We start from the raw sequence: 18,127 nt of genomic DNA, 5'->3' as shown, positions 1-18,127 counted from the left end.
CAACATTAGAGCACTTTAAGTCAAACAAATCATACAAAATCATACAAAATGTGATCAAGTCACATCCTCCATTAAAGAGAGAGATATGCAAACGTTGCCATATACTTAAAGGATGTAAACACATATGTTGCATCAGGTCCTAATGAGTTAAAATATTGTGAATGCATTCATTATATGGATTAGAGATATAGTGTAAATAAGAAGCATTGGACAATATGCATGTTGAGACAGCAGTGAGCTGTCTATCACAACGTAGTCCTACCCTAAAACATCCTGCATTATCCACTATTTCACTCAAAATGAGGCCATAATATAAATTCAACACCATGTTGTATTCAAAAAGTCTTGAAAGTGGCAGTTGAGACCACAGACTCATTTGGATAATCTTTACTTATTTTTATTCAGGAATATTGACAGTATTGAAAGGGCAAAAATGGGTAGACATATTATTAAATATGTATCAGTCAGTGTTTGGCTTCTTGAGTTTTTCATCAAGTCATTTTATAGGAAAAGCAGAAATACAAAATATTGTCAGTGAGAGAGGCTGAGGGTGCAAATGTTTGCAGCTTCTGCAGTGTTTGTTCCGTCTCCTGCCAAGGCTCCTGTAACAGTTCCCCCACCATCACAGCCACACCCACGCAGACCAACACTCCTTCCCTCCACGGTCTTCACCTTCCCCTCTCCCCTGTTGTCCTTGTACTCATGGATTCTTTCCTTTGTCTCCTTCTCATGCCCAATTGTTTCTACAGACCGATCTTTCACTTGTCCATCTCAGCCATTTAAAGTCAAAGCAAAATAAACCTGCTTCCTAATTTTCTTTTTGCAGTTCATGAACACTGTTATTACCTTCAGCAACCACTAAATGTTTTATGCCTCTCTAATTAAGCCAAAGCAAAATCAGGCATGGTACAATTTAAACACACAGAGTTTGAAAACCAGTATCTAATTTTAAGATTTTGGTTCCTGAAGGGATAACTGTTCTGACTTTTTACAGGACACTGACAATATGTTCTTAAGTGTCTGACAATACAATTCACCAGGGTGTTGGAGTGACAAGAAAATCAATTGTCCACACTGCAGAGATGTTCAGTGTCTGCAGCAGAGCTCCTGCCCTGGGCTTATGTTCTAACCAAGACAAAAGGCCACATCTACAGGTTGCAAAGATGCCTCAGTGTTAAATGTGTAAAAACCAAGCATGCACCCAAAGAACTTAAAGAGCCATATTGCACTTTTGGGTTTTTGCTTTTTATTGTGCTATATAGCTGCTTTTTGTACATGTAAAAGGTCCATAAACTTACAAAGCCCAAAGTTCAGACTAAGGGAAGTTAAGGACTTGAGGCTATTTACATCACCGGAAAACAGATTAGCATAATTCCTGCCCAAAAGCTAGTTTGTCCCATGCTCTAACCAGAATTAAATAGCTTCTCCGCAGTCTTCCATTATTTCTTCACTAGAGTCACTTCTGCATCTGCCTATACTCATAGTTCCTGAATCACAGTATGTAACCACTGTCACCTTCATTCATGTTACTTTTGTGAGGCCAGTTGACTAATCAAAGCACATAGTACTTTTTTGTAATGTGGCTGAAACAGACAGAGAGTGTGAATAGGTGTTGTGGAGATGTATAGTTTGAAAAACTGTTTTTAAGTATAAGGCATGCAAGCATTGTAGTAGTAGTAGTAGACCCAAAAATAAAATTCTAAATCTGTAAGTGTGCATAATTTGAACTCTTAAAAACTATTTTGAACCATATACAACGAACCGCCATCTACTTCAGGATAGCTAAGTTTATCTTTTTCTTCCCCTCCTTTGAGATATTACACATGGAAGCACTTAAGATTGGGCTCAGGTTCATTGTGGGTGCCTGTGTGTTTATGTGTGTCTGTGTGCAGAAAAGCTTGTGTTTTTCCATTATAAATATTTAGGTTCTGCTCACCACGCCTTTCCAGTGTTTCCCAGATATGTCTGCCTCTCATCTTTTTTTCTCTGTTTCCCCATCCATCCATGCTTTGATTTTTCAAAGTAAAAAAAGAACTAATCACTTACATGTAAGTGTTGAAATGTGATTGGTGATTTAAATTCTGCTGGACAGTCCATGAGTTAAAATTAAAAGCACAGAGTAAGTTTTTTTGGAGCAACAGCAGCAAATAAGTGTCTTTGTTATTACCATTGTATGTGATGTTTGAAACCAAAGTCTTAAATAGAAGCATGTATTCAGTAAAGTTCACTGGTAGAAAACACAACATGTTAATTTTTATTCCGTGACCTAAAATTTGCATGCAGTCTGTCAGTGTCTTGTGCCTGCGATTTAACTTGGCCAAAAAGTAGTGAAAAGCCTTGGAAGTAGTTAAACCCATATCCTTGTTAACATATTAATGCATGGCAAGCTAGAAAGCTGTCCTTCTCTTCTTCACAGATCTTAATGGCATACTTAGCTTAATGGTTTTTGCCACACTTAAGCTCATTTCCTTTGTAGCTGACTTTGGTTCACTGATGTAGTTAGCCATTCATTGCCAGCAGCTTCTTTTTATCATCTCAGTTGTTGTCGTACTTAGCTTGACACTTAAGGCGACAATTACAATCACATACCTCGTGGTGCTTTGTTGCACAATGGGCTAATGAGCAATTCACTGTCAGGAGTTTCCTGACATAAAGAGCATCCTCGCTTCTGGTGCCTTGATTGTGCAGCTCTTGGCTCTGCCTTTTAGCCACACTTTAAGCCCTATTATTGGTGCTTTTTTAACAACAGACATGTGCGAAGTTTTAGTGGGTTACAGAAACTCTCCTTCCTCATCTACTAAACATTAAAAAAACTTGTGGTCCAGTGTAGCACTTACCATAAAAATAGATATTATTGGTAGCTTGCTGTACAATGAGCTAATTAGGCATTTAGTCTGGAAATAATTCCTTGCTATAAAGAGCTTGTTTTCCCAACCACTCATCTGCAGTAGAGGGAGTCATAATTAGTGCGGTACTTTCAGCTACATACAAATCAAACCTGCAGTTTTGTTTTTTAAGAATAGTTGTCTGATTTGCCATTCAGATCGCTGGCATGATTTTTTTCTTTTTTACCCAAGAAACACTCCAAAACGCTTCTCATTTGATGTCATACTTTAACAGCTAGAAGCAGTAAAACTTTGCTTATCAAAGTTTCCTGTCTAAGAAGTCATTTTCTGCTCCACTCCTTTCTGCTGCTACGGTTTCAGCAGTGTATATAGCCATGTTGTATGTAATGTTTCCCAGGTTTACGCTGAAATCATTTGCACCAAATGTATGCTGCTAACCACTACTGTACAGGGCAACAGTTGTGAAGGAGCTTTCAAGTTAATAGAATGACATGATAGAAAGATGTATTTCTAAGTGGAAACTGTATTTACTCTGAGTAGATACCTATGGCAGACGGGTCAGTCAATCTGCTGTAGCTAGTCTAAGTAGTGAGCTATTACTGGAGGTCTGTTGTACAGAGGGGCATGGCTTTCAGGCTGTCAGTCAATCACATGGTCATTAAGGAAAGGAAATCCCTCCTGCACACACACACACATGCACCATGTCACCAATAATTGAGGAGCGACGACAGTCTCTCTCTTTCCCAGACACACACACACACACACACACACACACACACACACACACACACACACACACACACACACACACACACTGTGTCAGTAGTCATTATTTAGGCTGACAGAGGTAGATTTATACCCAGAGCTCTTTCCATAATTGAACAGTTTTCGTCTCTCTGTTTCCGCTTCGCCCTGCTCAGTCAGCAGCTTTACAATGAGCCCTTGGGCCTATGACACCTTCTGTTTCTCCGTTTGAGGAGTGTGTGCATGTGTAAAAGATGAAGTTGGAGAGTCATGGCAGGTTGCGGCAACTCAGTGGTCCTCAGGATGACCCATCTGCAGAATATAGATGTACGGATTGTTTTTTTCCCCTTAACATCTTTGTCTGAACCTTCATGTTAAAAACATGACCAAGTTATCTTTCTATGGGTGACTGAACACTCATTGGCTTGCATTTTCCTTTCAGTCCATGTCTGTGTCTGCAGATAGATGCCAAGTTTGAAAGCGTACAGCAGACTGCTCTATTCATGCTATAATAGATACGTGTTGGTCTAGACAGTCACATTGCTCCTCATATTGAGGACAAAAAAATACACGGGGATGTTTCTGAAAGCCTGTGCTTTTGCACCTTTTACAGGATGTAGCAGCTACTTACAGATTAGTCTGCAGCACCGTGTCAATGTGATTATTCCTGCGGTGTGTCGAGCAAAGTGAATGGACATGGCACAGGATTTCTGAAGAATTTAGAACTTCCCACTGCATTTATGCAACATTGATGCAAAATGTGAAAAAAATAACATTGTCAAAGTCCTGCAGCAACTACTTCAATTACAACTCTTTCATTGATAAAACATAAAGGTGTAGGTGAAGGAGAGTCTTCTCGTATCGCCTCTCCTCATGAGAAGCATTTGTGAAAACGCTGAAAACATGAATTGGATTGAACTCATCTCAGCAAGCATAAAAAAAGCTTAATGCAACAGCACCTTTAACTAACACAACAAATATAAAATAATTGATAATTAATGGAACTTATGTAAATGCTTTTACTGACCTTTACAGAAGCTACAGTAGAGACCCTGATGGATAGGAACAGGATGTGGATGAAAGATGATGAAGAGGATGTGGAATGGAGGAAGCAGGGTGGAGAGGCGAGGAGAGACGGAGAGCAAAATTGGATTAGACAGGTGGAGGGGAGATGGAGATGGAAATAGGAGGCTGACAGGAGCTGTGTGTGGTCACTAATTAGGAAAATGGTGGGGCGAGGAGGAAAGGGTCGTGTTTCCTTCTTTATGTTGCTCTCTCTCATCTCTATTCCCCCCTCTCTTCCTCCATATGGGGGGCTAATTACGGCGGTAAAGGGCACCAAATTAAAACAGCTTAATGTCAGCAGCTGGGAGCTGCTTATCCAATGTTAATATCTGATTCTGTGTGTATGTGTGTGTGTTGAAACAGCAATATGAGTGTTTGGACTTATATAACAATCCTGTGGACTTTCACTGTGAGCTGCCTGTGTAAACAACTCAATAAAGTTATGCACATGCGCAACACACGTTAGATGAATGGATGAACCAAGACTCTGCAGTGAAGTCAGAGCTATTAGCAAATGCTAGAAAAGGTTAACAGTTCACAATAAACAAGACACACACAGAGTGGGAGATCACCATGTGAGTCATGGAAACATCTCCGCTGCTACACAAGCAGTAAATCAACAGTAGTCTCGGATTCACTGAGCTGGTGGTTAGAATATGCATAAAATAACACTAGACAGAGTTATGGCACGGAGAGAGGCGCTGAAAGGCTGAGAAGAAAGCGAGAGATCTTTGGAAAGAGCAAAAAGAAGCGACATAATCTTACCAAAGAGAAAGAAAGAGCTGCGGGTAGACAAAAGCAAAGGGGCGAATGAAAATCAAAATATACCTCAGGGAGAGATGACAGAAAGAGAGCGAGAGAAAGAGTTATGAAGACGAAAATTGCGGTTGTGGTAAAACAGAAACAACACTAGATATTATTTCACTTCCATGCTGGAGAGGCACGGAGGGAGATTTTATGTGTGTGAGAGGGAGAGCATGTGTGTTTATGTGCGCGTAGCTTTTTTGTGGTGTTGATGGTGGTTTTGCAAAGCAGAGCTGAATCTGGTCAGATTTATTGAGACAAATGACGGAGAGATAGAGGGGAGGGAGGGGAGAGAGCAGAAGGAAGGAAGGGAAGAAAAAGTCCATGAAATGAAGAAGAGGGAGAAAAAAGTTGCTTCTGAGAGTAATTTGGTGAGAGGTTTGTGGTGTCAGCCTTGTGCCATGCAAGCCAAACACTCTTCTGTTCCCTTACGTCAACATATAGACACACACATACTCTCACCAGTGCGTGTGTGTGTGTGTGTGTGTGTGAGAGAGAGAGAGAGAGAGAGAGATAGAGGGAGACAGTGAGCTGCTAAAGCATTCAGGGCCATTTAAGGAATCTTAACCAGCAGTAGAAAAGTGCTTATTAAGACCAGAAGGTCTTGGGGTTACGCTGACATACCCCGATGCTGACGTGTTTGTGTGTGTGCCTCTGTTTGATCTATCGTACAATGGTTGCATGCTGCTGTGCTCCAAGGTCAGTTTGAGTGCAGCATCTATCATCATAGCATTGTGTATCTGTGTGTGTGTGTGTGTGTGTGTGTGTGTGTGTGTGTGTGTGTGTGTGTGTGTGTGTGTGTGTGTGTGTGTGTGTGTGTGTGTGTGTGTGTGTGTGTGTGTGTGTGTGTGTGTGTGCGCGTGCCAACCTGCAGTAGATAAACTGAGCAGTGTGGCACAGTCGTCAGCTGAGTGCCGGCTCACTGCCTCAACTCACTCAGTCACTGCCTGGATCATGACAAACGTCAGCTCTTATACACAGTCCTGGAAAACAACAGCGTACAAACATCGTTAGTTACCATAATGTCTAACTCTTGGCATTGCTCAAACATCACAGCTGCACTGTTAAAATATTACTATTTACCATTGTGCAGTGAGGCGGATGTAGAACAAAGTGTGAATATTTAAAAGGGAGAGCGCAGATTTGGTTAGTCCAGTGTTGTTCTTACTCAGCAGACAGTTTGAGTGTGTTTAAGATTAACTCCTGCCCGTGCTTGTGTAGAACAGAAAGTGTGAGTTATTCTATTCTATTCTATTCTATTCTATTCTATTCTATTCTATTCTATTCTGTTCTACAGTATTCTATTCTGCTCTGTTCTCTTCTCCTCTTCTCTTCTGCAGTGCTATTTTCTATTTTATTCTATTCTGTTGAAGAGAATGCTACTCTATTCTGTTCTATTCTGCTCTAAGTTCTATTCTATTCTGTTCTATTCCATTCTGTTCTACAGTGTTCTATTCTGCAGCGGTCTATTCTATTCCATTCTGTTCTAGTGTTCTATTCTGTTCTATAATGTTCTATTCTATTATAGTGTTCTATTCTATTATACAGTGTTCTATTCTGTTCTGTTCTACAGTGTTCTATTCTATTATACAGTGTTCTATTCTGTTCTGTTCTATTCTATTCTACAGCATTCTATTCTATTCTGTTCTATTCTATTCTACAGTGTTCTGTTCTACAGTGTTCTATTCTACAGTGTTCTATTCTATTATACAGCGTTCTATTCTGTTCTGTTCTACAATGTTCTATTCTATTATACAGCGTTCTATTCTATTCTGTTCTGTTCTACAGTGTTCTATTCTGTTATACAGCATTCTATTCTATTCTATTCTATTCTACAGTGTTCTATTCTGTTCTGTTCCATTCTATTCTACAGTGTTCTATTCTATTCTACTCTAACTTTCAATGATATTTTTGTTGTTGACAGAAACCACAACTTTACCTGACACAGCCACCCCGACCTCGCCCAGGGTGGAACAGACAACTCCAGCAATGAGACCTGGTATAAGCACACACACACATACACACATGTCAAAGCACTCTCACACATTGTATCTCCGCTCTCACATATGCAGATTTCATGCAGGCGCACACACACGCATCTATTCCTGCCTGTCTCTCATCCACACACACTTGCGCTCACACTGCCGCTCTTAAGGTCAAACTCATGATGTCACTGTGCACCACGGGGCCTCTGGGCTTTGAAGTCTGTTAGATTCAAGAGTCCCACAGGAAGCTCTGTTTGAGTGAAAATAAGCTCTCACAGCCAGAGGATCTCGCCTCTTCATACGCACACACAGACGCACATATTGGGAATACGATTTCGCAGCTATAGGTCAGAGACTGCCAGGAAAGTAGCCTCACAGGAGTTTATATACGTTGATGTTGTTTAAGCAGGTCCTACTCTCTTACTCTTGTTGCTGCATCACTGAATGCAGCCATTTAGACGAATTGCAGCTTATTTTATTATTTTATTTCCAATTTTCTTATATTTTTGCTCTTTATCTGTCTTTCATGTGTCTTATTAAGCCTTGTATCCCTCACCCATTAGTTTGCAGCTTTCTTTCTGTCCATTTTATGCCTGTTTGATTTTCTATCTTTGCAGTGACTCTCTTATCTCTGCAGTCTCCTGCACTTCGTCTTTCTTTCTTCGCATAATCTCTCTCATATTCTTTTACGCTCTAATATTCGTATTCATTGTGATTGTTTGAGATGTCACATTACATTTATACTATTGCCAAAACATCTAAACACAATGGGAGTATCTCTCACAGCACTTTCAAAATAGGGAGAAGCCAGCCATTATGGCATCAAGTCTCATAAAAGGAAACTGAGAAGAAAGAAGTTTAAATTTGACACAATGCTAAAAAGCTCTCTGAAAGTAGAAAATAAACAAAAAGAGAAGATGAGCCAGTAATCACTAGTGCTTTATATAAAAGAAGAAAATGTTCTGTGTTCATAATCTGTCTTTCTTCATTAATTCGCAGCTACGACTCCGTCCCTGTCGGCTGTGTGTGACTTTGAGCAGAGTTTGTGCGGCTGGTCGGCTGATCCTCAGTCAGGTGTGAGCTGGTTGCTGCACACAGCCAGCAGCAGTTCAACGGGACACGGCACACATGGAACAAGACAGGACCTGGCGTTGGGGTCAGACAGTGAGTACCTTTAGAGATGCTCATTTATACAATACAGAACAATGAAAACACAGTATGCAACGTTGGTGAATGTAGCAGCTCATAATTCAGGAAAAAACTCTCTCTTTTTTATTCAAATTCTTAGCTGCACATAAATTCAGGAGCTATTATACAGTGAACCAGCAATAATCACTATCACACCAGGAGCTCATGCTGTGTCTCGACCAAAAGTTTAAAGAAAAAGAAAGTGAAAAGAGCGAGGAGAAGACCAAGGCAGTGAAAATGAGGCAGGAACTAAACGTTTTGGAATATTTCAATTTGATATGCGATGTTTTAAGCTTCACATCATGAGGGCCTTTGACAGAGAAGTTCTTGGTGGCTTGAAGCTTTTTTTTCTTTGCTTGTTTTTTGGTATTTTTGCATTCATGAGATAGAGGCAGTGGAGGAAGGCAAGCATGTGGGGATGGAGAGCATTCACTGAGGGTGTAGGCTAGCTGAGAACTGAACCAGGAACTCACTGCTTTAAGGCATTTGCAACCATGTATTATCTTACCTTAGTCACTCCGTTATCAGATTGACCCATTTTCCATTACTTTTTACTCACCAGGAACATACTGTATCTCCTCTGTGAGACCAAGCGGATTATACAACATATCAAAAAAACCCTCCTCTGACTTAAAGTGCGCTTGAATAAGCTCAGTAATAATGCTAAGCCACAAACAACCCGCAATGCAAACCTCTCTCTCCACTTACAGGTTCACTCTGTACTACAGGAGTAGTAATAGATGCTCCATTAGCAGAGCTGCAGCTGCAAACATGCAAATGTCTAGAGCAAAATGCAGCCCCCACATTTTTGCGCATCATTTTCAGAAAAGATTGTTTTCTTATACAGAACCAGTGTGGTCTCTTAGCTGGAATACATTATGCCGATAAAAGGTTGGCACATATGCAGTAAGTAAGTGGCATGTATCACTGACAGCAGCCGTGTAGCATTAATTATTTTCACACGTGGACACTAATGGTCTTCATGTGAATATTTCTCACATTTCTCTTAATAAGAATAACATAATAAGGAGACGAGTAATTGATAGTTACAGCTCTAATGTGCAAGCTTTCTCACACAGACGCGCACTGTACAAATTTACCAACCAGACATTCCATCTTTTTAAACCTCCACAGGGTTGGAACCCATTAAAAGGATTTATGGGTCGGTCTCTTCCTCTAATTAAACAGTCAAACTTTCTGAAAACTCCATGTGCCCAGTAGAGGCACATTCATCTTTCTGGGCATTCCTCATTTCAAGATATTTCTCATTTCCTAAACACACACACGCACCAAAAAAGAAAGCAGCGTCATGTTGAAATGTTTGACCTTCCTCAGCACAAAGGCTTCTTGAGCTAATTAAGAGCAAAGCAGTTGTCCTGTGGTGGAATATTATGCATCCCAGTGCTGGGAGGAACCGCTGACAACAACTATGATGCAAGGATTTCACTCTGATCTGCTGAAAGTGTGTGCGACGTCTTAATTGGAGTTTTTAAAGCAATGTTCAGTTTACCAGTTTCACTTTTCCTAACCTAGTTTGTTACTTTATTTTCTCTTTTCAGTTTGTTACTTTATTTTCTACTTTGACTGTTTGGTTTTTTTTTTCGACTTTTTCAGGCAAAATTCTGAACTTTTTGTGTCTCCTTGAAGTTTTACTCCTTTGCAACGTTATTCACTGTATCTTATCTGCCTTGTTTTCTCTCTCTTTTCTTTATTCCATTGTATCCTGCGTTTTATTTGCCTCTAACGTCTCTACAAATGTCTCTTTGCTCTCAGGCATCATCATCTCATGTTTCTTTGTTACCCTTAAAGCACCATATTTCTTTCATTCCATCCGCCTTAAGTCTTTCACTTCTTAAAAAAAAAATCTAACTCTTCGACATTTTTCTGTCACTTTCCACCTCCAGTCTTCTCACTCCATCACTCTGATCACCTCTTTCTCTCCTCACTGACCCGTCCTCTATTTCCCTCAGCAGTACTTGATTTTTTTCTCTCTTTAATAAGAAAGCAGTCGCATAACCATGACTGTTTTATCAATCCACCACATGCACCTCTCCCTGTCCCTCCCTTCCTTGCACACACATACACACACACACACACTTGCTGTACTTACACACACAGCCCAGAGCGGTCAGATAAGTCAGATGATGTCTTTGACAGAAGTGCTGCCTTAGCTCTCAAGCTCTCCCCGAGGCTCCACACATACACACACTTACACACTACAACTCAAGGTGGGACTGTCCGTGTATTAAACACTCAAGGTGTGTGAGTTTTTTCCCCACACACACATGACCTTGCCATCCAGCAAGGTTTTCTACGTATCATTTGAAACCATCCGGGTCATGGTTGACTGAGCAACTCCTTCATAAACAGACAGAGCCGTGACATAAGGCAAAGCGCTGCATCTCACCAGGCTGCCGTGTGTGTGTATGAATGTGTGAGTGTACGTGTATGTATGTTGGTGTGTGTCAGTGTGTGTAATTGACTTAGCAACGTCCCTGTCTCCCTGTTTGACAGCAACATGACATTAAGTCTTGTTCTACAGCAACATTAGCGCGGCACCCTGTCTGGAAGCTGTCTCGATATGCAAATCAAATCCATAGCCCTTGTCATTAAAAGCCCTTTTAGGGTTTTAAAGGAGAAATTCCGACCCGCACACAGCTCATGAGTTATTCTTTTGATCTGAGATATGGCAAGGCTGAAATTCTTCGCTCTGTAAAGATTTTCATCAAAAGAAGCCGTTCACAGTAGACGTTGTTGGAAGTGGAATAGTTATTGATAAGGAAGGCATGAAAGAAGGTAAAAAGAGATCATTGACAGCATAATTTTACTCTTCAGCTCTTGATAATACTGTGCTGAATGTTCTCAGTGTGATCCTAGAAGTGTAGCTGCGATGGGAAAGCTGACTCTGTGATTCTATTCCACAAAACACTCAACCCTGTGTGAAACCAAATACACACACACAGGAATACGATAACTTTACTCTCAAACTTATCAAGGATGCACAGACACACAAAGAATCCGCACCTATATACACACATGCATTAAAATGAACTCATAAGCTCCTTTCACACACAGAATCGTTTTCATTATTCCAATGGTGTCTGAATGTCAGCTTCACTGCTCAGATTTCAATGAAAGTCACAACGACAGTCTCACTGGGTTGGACCTGGTACGATTTCTGAATTTCCAGAAAGGCATGCCCAAGCAATGCACTTTGGGTTTTGTAAAGCAGTTTGGGGACAACCTTTTCCACATTTCAGCACCAGTATTGGTCCTAAAACGCCACAGTGAGCTTGCAAAATAAATCTCTCCTTTACTTTGCCTGATAGTTTCACATCTATGAGGCTGCAAATGGAAATGTCCGTGAAGTAAAACTTTACTACAATGTAGACGGAGTAACAGGTCATATTAATGAGCCTCACCAATAATGAGTGTAACTCAGATGTTGACTAAACATTAACAGGAGGTAGAGTTCAGTTTGTTGCTTCCAGCTGTTTGCAGGACTTTTTTCTCCTCTGAGGTTATTAAATTCCTACAGCAGCAAAGATCCATAAAAACATCTCCAATGGATTCTGAGTAACTTCATTAATTATAATAATAGATTATCCCTAACATGGAGACGAGAGTGGTCAGGATTGAACAGAAAGGCGCACTGTGAACTTTTCTTTACCTCAGACAAGTGAGCTGTCGCACAGTCACACTAGATCAGCTACGGTTGATTCATTTGTTACATTGCAGCTGTCCTCCGGTTGAGTCCTGAACTCCATCACAGCTATTGAGATATCTTTATTTTACTGTCGGTAAAATATCAGTTCTTTTATTATCACACATGGAAAGAATTCTCATTATTTTGGAAACCATTAGTCAGTTTGATAAGGTCTTAGTTAATTTAGATTTACTATTTTGTTCATTAGTGCACTGCTATGTATTATACATCACTTCATGTATTGTCTAATGCCACATTTGACAAACATCACATGGCTCTTTTCCTCACCGTTCTGGGTATATCTGAGTGAAGCCATGAGGAACATTATTGTAAAAGTGATGAATGACGGACTGCCGTCACTTTAACAAACTGATGAAGTGGCAATGTTACGTATGCCACGTCTGGAAAACACTAACACACACAATGACTGACAGATGAACACACAAACACACCCACACAGCTATAAACATAAACAGAGATACCTAAAATTGAACTGGCACTCATGTAAACAGACACCAACACACACACTCTCACTCATGCACACACACACACACACACACACACACAGACATACACAAGTTCCCCTCCCTCCCTCAGAGCCAATTCTACATCCCTGCCTATCCCTCCCATGGAGAGTTGTTAATTAATTCCCTCCCTTTGTACGTTCGCCAAGATCAAACGCGGAACGACAGAAAAACACTGCAACTTTTCTCTAACTGTACTTAATGAGCAACGGTAATTTAGGTCCTCTTTTTTCATTGCCTCCAAGTGAAGACTTGAGCTACCTCAACCCAAATCCATTATTCATTAAGCATGATGAGCTGCAAAATCTGTTGAATGTTTTTCTTCCTGTCTCAGCTGAGGAGGGAGATGGATGGATGGATAGATGATAGATAGATAGATAGATAGATAGATAGATAGATAGATAGATAGATAGATAGATAGATAGATAGATAAACTTTGTTTTGCAGTTGTTTTGTGATTCTTCACCCATTTGACTCTTTGTCTTCTGTTTCTTCTCCTTCCCTCGCTCTCTCCTCATGAGGTGTCACGCACAGTGTCTGTCTGTCGATAAAAAGACTATTTGCAGCTCCAGCGAAGCTTTTACTCTCCGGCCATAATAGACAAACTAGACAAACAGCCAAACACAGCAGCAAGCTAATGATTATGGTTCTGTTTGGGTTGGGGGAAACAACTATAGCACTGCCTCTGTTTCTCACTCTCACTTTGTTTGCTCATTCTTTTGCTCACTCACCCCTTTCTTCCCCTCACCCTCTTTTTTTTCTTTTTGCCCATCTCTCTATCCGTTTTTTGTATTGAGACGAGGGAAAAGAAGTGCATTAGATTGAAAAATGACAGGGAGAGTTTGTGTATTGGGAGCACATGCACACAGAGATAAATTGCATGAGCGTTGTGACTGTATCGGTATGATGGCTGTGCTGACTAAGAAGCGAAAACAAGGAGAGCAACAGAACGAGGTGTCAGCATTCAGACTGATTAGGGCTGTTTAACTGAGCCGTGTGTGCGTGTGTGTGTGTTTGTGTTCGTTTGTATCCATAGCCATTAGCAGCCATGATGAAATGGCAGTCTTATTTGCGGCTAAGCCTCATACCACAGAATGATGATGGCAATGCCTTAAATTCTAAACAACCGCATCCTGCTGCATTACTACATAGTGTTGCCACAAATCATGAAATACATTACAGTGGAATCCATTTAATGAGTAAAATGCAAATAGCACACACAGAGCCATATATGTGGTGTCACATTTACCTCCCCAGGCTAGAAAAGACGGCGATGTGTCAGCTGAAAGGCTACTCATTTCACATTTATTCATTACTGAAATATGTTGCTGACATTACAATAATAATACAATACTACAACACCCAATTTTCTGTCTCTTCCATCCTCGCAGATTTTTCAGGAAACTACCTCCACCTGGATGCAGGCGCCCACACCCAGCGCAAGAGAGCCAGGCTTCTGAGCCCCGAGGTGGGCCCAGAACGAGGCCCACTCTGCCTCCTGTTCTACTACCAGCTCCAGGGGGAGGCGCAGGGGAGCCTGAGGGTCCTGCTGAGGGACAGCGACCAGGAGGAGACCCTGTTGTGGGTTCTAAAAGGAGACCAAGGGCCTCATTGGAGAGAGGGCCGCACCATCTTGCCCCAAAGCCCCAAAGAGTATCAGGTAGGCAGCTGCAGGAAAACATAAATTTACTGCTCTGTGCTGCACAGAAGTATGTGGTGTGATATAGTGTAAAGTATATGTTTTGAATGACATAATGATTTGATGGTGTTATGTCTACTGCTCACTAACTACTACTCAGAGTTTCCCCTGCCTGAGCTGAAATGTATTGTATTTATGTTTCTCCTTCTAGGTGGTGTTTGAAGGCTTTTTCGATCACCCAACTCGAGGCCACATCAGAATAGACAACATCCACATGAGCAACAGCATTGAGCTGGAGCAGTGTGCACGTGAGTCCCATAACCCGTCTCCTCACCTGTTTACACCTTTATTAATATGCCGGCGAGTGTTTCTGTCTGCCTATATGGTTCCCTCACTTCTTCACACCACACCATTTATTCTGTGTTTTCACCAGAGACCGGATAAGAGCGAGTGAAGGGGGAAAAAAATCATTATATTTCTCGTTTACACACACACACACACACACACACACACGCACTTACATCAAAAAAGAAAAATATATATAAAAAACGAAAGTAGGCCACAAACGGCCTTTGGGCATGAATTCTAATCTATCTTTCATTATATCTCCCTCTCTCTATCTCCCTCAGTCTTTTCCTATACAACCCCATCCTACTGTTTCTTCATTCTTCTCATTCTTTCTCCGTCTCATTCTCACTCACCATCAACTTCCATTCAGTCTCAGCCGTCAGGTGAAAATACCGTGTGCTTGAGCATGATCACTGGAGAGAGCAGCACGTCGTCGTAATTTAAAATGCTTGAGAGACTTTGTCTGTTCATCTCTTTTCTCACACCAACCCAATATCACACCAAAGCAAGTAATAGTCCACTGACTGGAGGATACCATGTCAGTGTACACGTGTATGTGAATGCTCCAGAGAGAACCATAAATTAGCGACGCCGACTAGATTAGCATCTCGGTGACTGTGGCTCAAGCAGTAGGTTGGTTACATCATGCGTTAATCGCAGGGTTAAAGATTTAATCTCATGCCACAGTCCCTCTAGATCATTCTGGAGAATGCAATTTAGCTTTTAACTTTAAAAAACAAACTTAATCGCGCTAGCTGGAAAGCCAGTACATCATGTCAAGAAAAGCTAATAGTTAAAAATAGTGGTTATAGATAGGGTTAAGGGCCTTTTGACAACATGATAAGCAGTGCACTTGAGTTTAAGTTAAAAAAAAAATATATATATATATATATATATATATATATATGTCTCATTACATCACTTTCTCAATTCAGAAACTTTAACCCTAACCCACTAAGGACAATTAGGCGAGAAATCTAAGCTCTGTTTGCAAATATTGCTGATCTACAACAACTTATCTGACTGTTAAAACGACCGACTGTATAAAGAGGGTACAACAGTCCTGACGTGAGCTTGGACGGAAATCTGTTTACAAGATCAGGCTGGGCTCCCAAGGTCCTGTTATAAATGCAAACTAGTGTAGTAAAATTCAAGTAAATCGGACCAGTGCATCAGTTTTTTGTCCATTTTTCCCTTCCATGCTTGGTTTAAAGAAAAGCCTCATTTCTATTACAGGCATTGTCACAACATCCAGCAGTAAAAGTTCACCTTATTTGAACTTTGACCGCTTTGCTTGATGCAACGCCAAGCGGTTTTGTTGCTAGTTTTATGCTTTATCAAGCCGAAACATGACACTCACTGGTATCCTGTAGTAGACCGGTGGGTGTATTACATGCTTTGCTGTGATACTGTGCCATACAGACACTAGTTAAGAAATGAGAATACTATTTATAGCTTTCTTCTGTTAACTTGCAACAGATGTTTTGCTCAGAAAAATGCAGATCTACATGTATGTAACCTAGTTTGGAATTGGACACCTTTTTTTTTTTATACCATGAATCCAGTGTTAGAAATGCATAGAGGTTTAAACCGACAGGATTTTTCCAGGCAGTGATGGTCTAATAAAATATGCTGTGAAATTGTAACGTAGGAATTCTGGGATCCAGAACTTTTCAAGCTTCAAGCTGCTTAGGAGCTTCAAATCATTTGCTACTTCTGTTTGCTTTTTTTCTCCGAATTTCAAAAGTCAAGCAAGACTCTTGGAAGTTTTCGTTTGGGATAACATACTCTTCTTTCACTTTTCCCACCAGTTTGTTTCCACCGTCCTCCTTCCACAGTTTTCGTATTATTTCATCAAACACCTTCACCCCATCTGTTACTTTTTTGTTTCTTGTTCTCACTTCCGCAATAAATGTCACATCCTCAGGCAAATAATAAACAGCAGTAAATTTCATTTATGTTCCCATGACCCTTTAACTTACCTCCACCCTTCCTTCCCACTCCTCCATTTCCCTTCTCCTCACACTGTCTCTCACCCTTTTCATCCTATCTTTTATCCATCTCCTGCTTTCTTTTGCTTCTTTCTTTTCTACCTTTCTGCCACAAACACTTTATGTGTCAAAAGAGAAAAAGAAATGAAAAATAGGATAGAAAAACAACAACACAAAGAGCAGTGAAAGGAAGGAGACAGGCAGCATGACAAAGCAAAAAGAAAGTGAGACACAACAACAGAGACCTTCAAAGAGGACACACATAACTTCTTCCTCACTTTTATCTTGCCTTCTTTATTTTCTCTCCATTTTATAAAAATAACTGTCATCCAAGACGATTTATGGGCCTTTGGACTCTTAAACAATCTCAGAACGCGACAAATCTTTATCGATTTTTTTTCAAAAAGGAGTAACAACCGCCAACCCAGCAAAGAATGAAGTGTGGTGCAGTCTTACAACTGTATTAAAGGCATTTCTGTTGACAAACATCAAAAATATCATCATTAGATCAATTTAAGCTTCAAAATTTGCCACATTACACCATGCAAATACCATAGTTTTATACTGTCTTCTGTATTGTACTGGAACTCTTGAGAATGGAATATTTACTGAAAAAATCATGTCTGAAAATTTGGTTTGTTAGCAGTCGACTGAAAATCAGTGAATGTCATGCAGTTATATCCCCTCGCATTCACTCTTAGTCATCATCTTGTTAACATTTCCAATAATATTTGTTCTCTTCTTTCTTTTCCAGTGCCTTTCCCTGCCTTAACGCCTGGCATAACCAGTAAGTTCCACTTCCTGTGCATTTGTACTTCTTGTGCCAACATGTCTGTGCTTCCTGCTTGTTGCTAAGCTCAGCTTGCAGCGCTGCACCGGCCCTGAGTAACCCTGTTAGTGCATAAGACGTGACCATACAGTCCCCTACTGTGCTCTTAAACAGACAAGAGCTAAAATTCAAGCTATTACTTCATTTTCAAGCAAATCAAAATGTGATTTTGTACATGTGTAGTATTTTTTTTTATGAGAATAACCAAACTGAAGCAGTTCTTAAGATTTTGTAATGATGTACATTTTTTTTTATCCGTGGATTTTATCTACATACTTGATGGAAGAGATGCACTGCATTGTTCCAGCATGTCTCCCTGCATGCTGGGCTGATACTTGGTTATGAAATTTGGTGTCGACATTACATATTTCACTACATAAATGAATACACCCGTGATTACTTACTACAACATCAACACTGGTAGACTTCAGTTGGAAGATTTGCCGTTGCAACAGAGT

General features: G+C 40.5%; 1 protein-coding gene across 1 annotated transcript in view; it reads left to right on the top strand.

The window, feature by feature from the left end:
* The window catches only part of LOC110958203 (neuropilin-2-like), a 99,721-nt gene that overhangs the window by 64,812 nt on the left and 16,782 nt on the right, over nucleotides 1-18,127 (top strand). The window contains exons 12-16 of the mRNA XM_022204622.2: nucleotides 7,384-7,458; nucleotides 8,444-8,608; nucleotides 14,254-14,522; nucleotides 14,713-14,809; nucleotides 17,595-17,627. Coding sequence (XP_022060314.1) covers nucleotides 7,384-7,458; nucleotides 8,444-8,608; nucleotides 14,254-14,522; nucleotides 14,713-14,809; nucleotides 17,595-17,627 — 639 coding nt within the window. The remainder of the gene's footprint in view (nucleotides 1-7,383; nucleotides 7,459-8,443; nucleotides 8,609-14,253; nucleotides 14,523-14,712; nucleotides 14,810-17,594; nucleotides 17,628-18,127) is intronic.

Source organism: Acanthochromis polyacanthus, chromosome 14, assembly GCF_021347895.1.
Source record: "Acanthochromis polyacanthus isolate Apoly-LR-REF ecotype Palm Island chromosome 14, KAUST_Apoly_ChrSc, whole genome shotgun sequence".
In the NCBI taxonomy this organism is placed as follows: domain Eukaryota; kingdom Metazoa; phylum Chordata; class Actinopteri; family Pomacentridae; genus Acanthochromis; species Acanthochromis polyacanthus.
This window is presented reverse-complemented; position numbering and strand designations above follow the sequence as displayed.